Consider the following 6,000-nt stretch of genomic DNA (forward strand, 5'->3'; position numbering starts at 1 on the left):
CTACCAACATTGTACCATCAACATTCGATTATATGGATTGTGGTCCTTCTGTGGATTGGATGTAATGACCAACCAACCAGGACTGAATGAAATGGATCGTGATCATGGAGATGTGTGTCGTTCTATAGCAGCTTTCAGTGATTCTACCATTTATGTCTTCAAGTCATAGGATAGAGTTGATTATGCCTGGCACCATTTCATCTGGGACAGAGGACGTTGAAGTTGGTCAACTATTTTTAACGCAAAAAGGAATTGAAAATGAGATTGTTTATTCTATCCATCAACAAAAAATTTTGAATTTAAGGTAAGGAAATCAACCAAATCTCTGTTCACTGTCAAATACATTGGGGAGACATTAAAGTGGAGCCTTCGTGCAGTCAAAAATGGAAGAGTCTGATATATTCAAGAATCACAAAGTATTGCAGTTCGCACACATGTTCCATAGGAATTTTGAATCATGACCATAACAAAGGCAACTGTACGGTTATTGGTCAACTCATCAAAGATAAGTTCACGGCATAGGACGTGTTGATAAACCTTGTCATATTGTTGAGGATATGAGGAGAGATTATTGACGTGAACATAAGTTATGATAAAGCGTGGCGTGCAAGGGAAGCTTGCGTATGATCTCACTAGAGGTACTCCAATACTCATACTCTATACTACATGCCTATGGAGAAGCGCTAAAAATAGGAATCTAGGTACAGTCTTTGAGATCGAACTTGAAGATGAGGTGCATTTCAAGTATATGTTTATGGCATTAGGGCCTTGTATAGAGGTTTGCAAGCTGTCGGCCTTGTATTATTGTTGATGGGTTGCACTTGAAAGGAAAATACAACGGCATTCAATGTTGGTTGCGGTTTCTATGGACGGGAACAATCAGTTATACCCATTAGCATATGCAATAGTGGACAATGAAACCGATCGATCATGGAAATGGTTTATGTCAAACTTGAAATGCAGTATCGGAGAATCCGATAATCTGGTGTTTGTGTCTGATCGGATGGTATCTATCGGCAATGTTATTCGTGCATTTTTTCCCACAGCATTTTATGAATTGTACACATGGCATATAAAACAGAATCTGGTTACAAACTTTAAGGATATCATAGTTGTTGGGATATTTAGAGATGTAGCAAGGGCATTTTGCATGAGAGAGTTCCAGACAAAATGGGACGAACTCTGCAGTTTTAGAGACGGTGCTGTCACGAAATATTTAAAAGACATCGGTCTTCAAAGGTGGGCACGGGTTTACCAAATAGAACAAAGATATGATAACATGACATCCAACAGTGCAAAGTGTTTCAATTCCTTAACTAAAGAGTATCGACTGATGCCCATAGTATACTTGATTGAACATGTTAGAGGAATGCTCCAATCGTGGTTCTACGAATGGAGGAATTACTGGGCATCTCAAACGACATTGCACTCTGACTATTGTGAAACCCGATTGACAAGTGAAACTGATAAGGGCAGACGATATCAGGTGGAGCCTATTGATTGTTATCAGGTACACGTGCGAGATAATCGATTGGACAATATTGTCAATCTTCACACGAAGGAATGCATGTGTAAGGAATTCGACTCACTTGGAATCCCGTGTTCCCATGCAATTGTTGCTGCCAAGGAAAGAAATATACCCATCAACGGTCTTTGCAGTCGATTTTATACAGTGGACTCTCTAATGACTGCGTATGCGGAGCCTATAAATCCACTTGGCCATATATCTGAATGGAAAAGACCTTCTGGATACATAGAAAAGATTATCCTTCCTCCAAAGTTTGTGCCACAAGCTGGGCGATGGAGAGTGAGAAGAATACCATCCAGAGGAGAATTTCACAGACAAATGAAGTATGGTCGGTGTGGGAATTATGGACATAATCGCCAAAATTGTACTGAACCGCTTACAACCGTGCGACGTACCGAAAATGCCAGAGACTGAGACATAAACACCCCTCATCCAGTTTAGTTATAAATACCATTGAGCATTTTTTCATACGTCATACTTGTAACACTTCATACTTCATATTTGTAACATACTTCATACTTTTTCATACTTGTAACATACTTCATACTTGTAACATACTTGTAACATACTTCATTTTTTTTTATACTTCGTACTTGTAACCTTCATACTTCATATTTTCATCTTGTAAACAAAAAACAATAACAACTTCATATTTTCATCTTGTAAACAAAAAACAATAACAAGCTGGAGTATATAATAGCAATATTCATACTCTCTCCATCGTCATACTCTTTTAGTCTTCATACTTGTAACAAAAATGGATAACTTCATACTCTCTCAATATTCATACTGAAAACAAAAAACAATAACTTCATACACTATCAATCTTCATACTTGTAACAAAAGTGGATAACAAATACTCTCTCAATCTTCATACGTGTAACAAAAAACAATGACTTCATACTCTCTCAATCTTCATACTTGAAACAAAATGGATAACAAATACTATCTCAATCTTCATACGTGTAACAAAAAACAATGACTTCATACTCTCTCAATCCTCATACCTGTAACAAAATGGATAACAAATACTCACTCAATCTCGTTCTCTCTGAAAATCTCGCTCTCTCTGACAATCTCGCTCTCTCTTACAATCCCACTCTCTCTCAATCTTGCTCTCTCTCACAATCTCGCTCCCTCTAAACATCTCGCTCTCTCTTACAATCTCACTATTTCTCACAATCTCGCTCTTTCTCAACATCTCGCTCTCTCAATCTTTGAACTTTGAACCTTGAACCATATAATGTTCTAAGCTCAATTATGCATGTTCTGATAAAATTATGATGTTGAACTTTGAGATTTGAACTCACATAAAAAATAGATGTTCAATTCAATTATACAATGAAAAGAGCAGTAGCTCCATTATACATAAAAAATGCATGTTCTGATAAAATTCTGATACTGAACTTTGAACTTTCATAAAAAATATATGTTCAATTATACAATGAATGTTTTTATATACATAAAAAATAAATGAATGTTTTTACATACATAAAAAATAAATGAATATTTTTACATACATAAAAAATAAATGAATGTTTTTACATACATAAAAAATAAATGAATGTTTTTACATACATAAACAATAAATGAATGTTTTTACAAAGAATAAAAAATACAATGTTCTATACATATAAAAAATATGGAGTGTTTGCTCATAGCTGACACACTAATTGCATCCTATATTCACTCATTTTCTCCTGAGTGATTACGGATGGATCAACACTAGTCACCAGGTGTTCCAGAAGTTTTATTGCGAAGATGCCACAATCAAACGACCCATGTTGTATGTCGACGTTCTTAGGTCGCGAGATTTTCCAACGGGCTGTGGATAGGTCCGACTTCGATCGATCGACGTCACACTAGTGAAGTAGGGATGGTACTGTGACCGTTAATGGCTCTAGCCAATTCACCAGCTTTGTCATTGGTGTGTATGACGGAAGTGAATCGAACACGAATATGTAGCCTCTGTTAATGTCCATGGCAAGAACCATCCAGTGGTCACTGATATTCATCGCCGTGTAAACGAAATCCACATCTGCCCATTTGACATCGAATTTACCAGTGACGTAGTCCTTATACGTGTCTTCATTTTCCCAAGCTAGGGCAGCCTCCAGAAGTGACTTATTCTTTATTCGTTTAAATACCCTGCCACGATCATTGAGGTGACTCTGTCAAATAAAATGAGAAGTTAAGTAAAGAAGTAAAGACTAGGAAACTTAACAAAATAAGAAGTTAAGAAACGAAATATCAAAATTTACCGTTACACCAATTGGCAAGATGGTGAACTTATGCATGCACATGTCGGGCCGGGTATAAAATTTATCATTCATAAAATAAAATAAAGTGTTTATGGTTTGCACGAAAAAATAATATGTCAGTAAAAATACACGATAGCCAACATGTAAAGACGTAAAGACTAGGACACTTACATCGCACTCGACCAACGAATTCGGGGTAATCAATTCCTTAAAGAATTGCTTGTCGAGTGGTTTGAAGGAGTTCTCTTGAACCTTGTTGTTTGTATTGTCGTCCGAGATCCAACCCATCATTTCTGTCATGATATTGCGTGGAATGTCATGTGCTACGTTATATGTGACGATCGATCTGGATGTTGACGTAGCTATACCTGGGAGAGGATGTTTAGCCACACTTTTATTTTTTACTTGGGCTGGGGGTGTATATTTATCAACTGGTTTTCTCTTCTGACTAATTCTTTGAGAATCCTAAATAAACAGATAACAAAACGTTACTCATCAGGAAATATAAAAATATAAACAAAGATTACTGATCAATAAATTACTCACCAGTAGAACTCTTTCTGTGGTTGTAACAATCCCAGAAGTGTCTGCCTTTGGGATGCCAGACATGTCAGCCTCTGTATATGGCATGGTGGGTAAGGCAGACATGTCGGGCTCTATTGTGGGACGTCGGCCTGTATAGGTTTGACATTAATCGGTGATGTCGTGGTAATGGTGGTATTGAGCTGTATAGGGGGGTTGGAAGTAGGTGAAAGGGTGGTATCGGGCTGTAGAGGGGGGATGGGGATGGGAGTGTCAGAGGCAGTCGCAGTCGTATTGGGCTCCTGAGATGGGATGGTGACCTGGTTGTCTCCTTATTCACCGTGGAACCCTTCAATTAGTAAAGTAAAATGGCGAGTTCACGAACACGTAAAAGCTAAACACATAAAGAAATAAAAGGATGTAAACCTTATGCATAGACTGCAATAATGAAAGGATGGCCGAAAAATTCCCTTTCATGTCAGTCATGTTTTCCTCCATACTGAAGACACAACTACTAAACTCGATATACGACCATCCAACTTCCATAGTGCGCTGTCAATGGACTGCAGGTACGAATAAGTAGACTCGTCTGCATTGGCTCTCTCTCTACGGCGGGCAACACACTCAGGACACTCTTCATCTATAGGACGCTCTGTACCGAAGTTCGCATGAAAGACATCAACTTGGTTCAACTCGTCCTCCTCGCGTACGTCCCCCATCATATCATCGAACTATCATTACTACATGTGTATGTCCCTCCTTCCACCCTTTCATATTCAGCATCCTCGTGCTCAGAATGCTCAGGATCATCCACTTCCTCCACCCTGATAACCTCATCATTAGCATCTTCATGATGGTCATCATCGTCACTTTCACTCTCGGGACTACCATCGTAATATGTGGGGCAAAACCACCTTGCTCCTTCGCTCTATAATGTTCCCAGCTATCGATGAAGCTAGGATCTCATACGTCCATACCTAAATAAAATTTAAAATATATTAAGAACAATAGTAATGTTAGATCAAACAACACGATTATTATATTAATCAAATTTACCTGGAACGCTTGTGGAAATCCATGTAAGGAGTACTTCACAATGTAGTTTTTTATTTGATTTGACCCTCGTCTTGTATAGACTGCTCTTATCATTCAAGACAGTCTTTAGGGCATCCAATGTCCTCTCCCAAATAATGGTACCCCAATCAAGACTATTGTAGTACTCCAAGCTTTGAATGTTCTTGAAACTTTGGAGGTCGACTGCATTTTTCTGCTTGTTTTTCCCCATCATTGTGACCTCAATATAGTAAACTAGGCTGATCTTCACAGCATCATCATCGTTTTCATATTCTAAGTCCTTGTATGTTTCTTCAAGTTCACGGAGGTGTAAAGTGTCCTCCGTCACTCGATTACCTAAATACTGGATGGCAAGTTCATATGAGGACTGCTGGTTCCGATCAACTCATGATAGGGATTGCCACAAACCAGTCATCACCAAAAAGTCATCCTTCGAAAAGGTGACAACCTTCCCACAGACAGAGAATGTCATTGAGTCTGATTTTGTCCTCTTCACTTCTCTGAGCAACATGTGATGGATAATTGGGTTGTTGAATACCATATCAATGTCAACAGATTGCCCAAAAACTATTCTCTTAAACATGGCCAACTGCGTTGGCATGAGCTTCTCTTTGA

General features: G+C 38.3%; 1 protein-coding gene across 1 annotated transcript; it reads left to right on the plus strand.

The window, feature by feature from the left end:
* The first annotated feature begins 847 nt into the window (after positions 1 to 847).
* Positions 848 to 1,942, plus strand: LOC120084759. Its single transcript, XM_039040580.1, has 2 exons — positions 848 to 1,239; positions 1,366 to 1,942. The coding sequence occupies exons 1-2, from the start codon at positions 848 to 850 to the stop codon at positions 1,940 to 1,942; spliced, it is 969 nt and encodes a 322-aa protein (XP_038896508.1).
* Positions 1,943 to 6,000: the final 4,058 nt, after the last annotated feature.

Source organism: Benincasa hispida, chromosome 9 (assembly GCF_009727055.1).
Source record: "Benincasa hispida cultivar B227 chromosome 9, ASM972705v1, whole genome shotgun sequence".
In the NCBI taxonomy this organism is placed as follows: domain Eukaryota; kingdom Viridiplantae; phylum Streptophyta; class Magnoliopsida; order Cucurbitales; family Cucurbitaceae; genus Benincasa; species Benincasa hispida.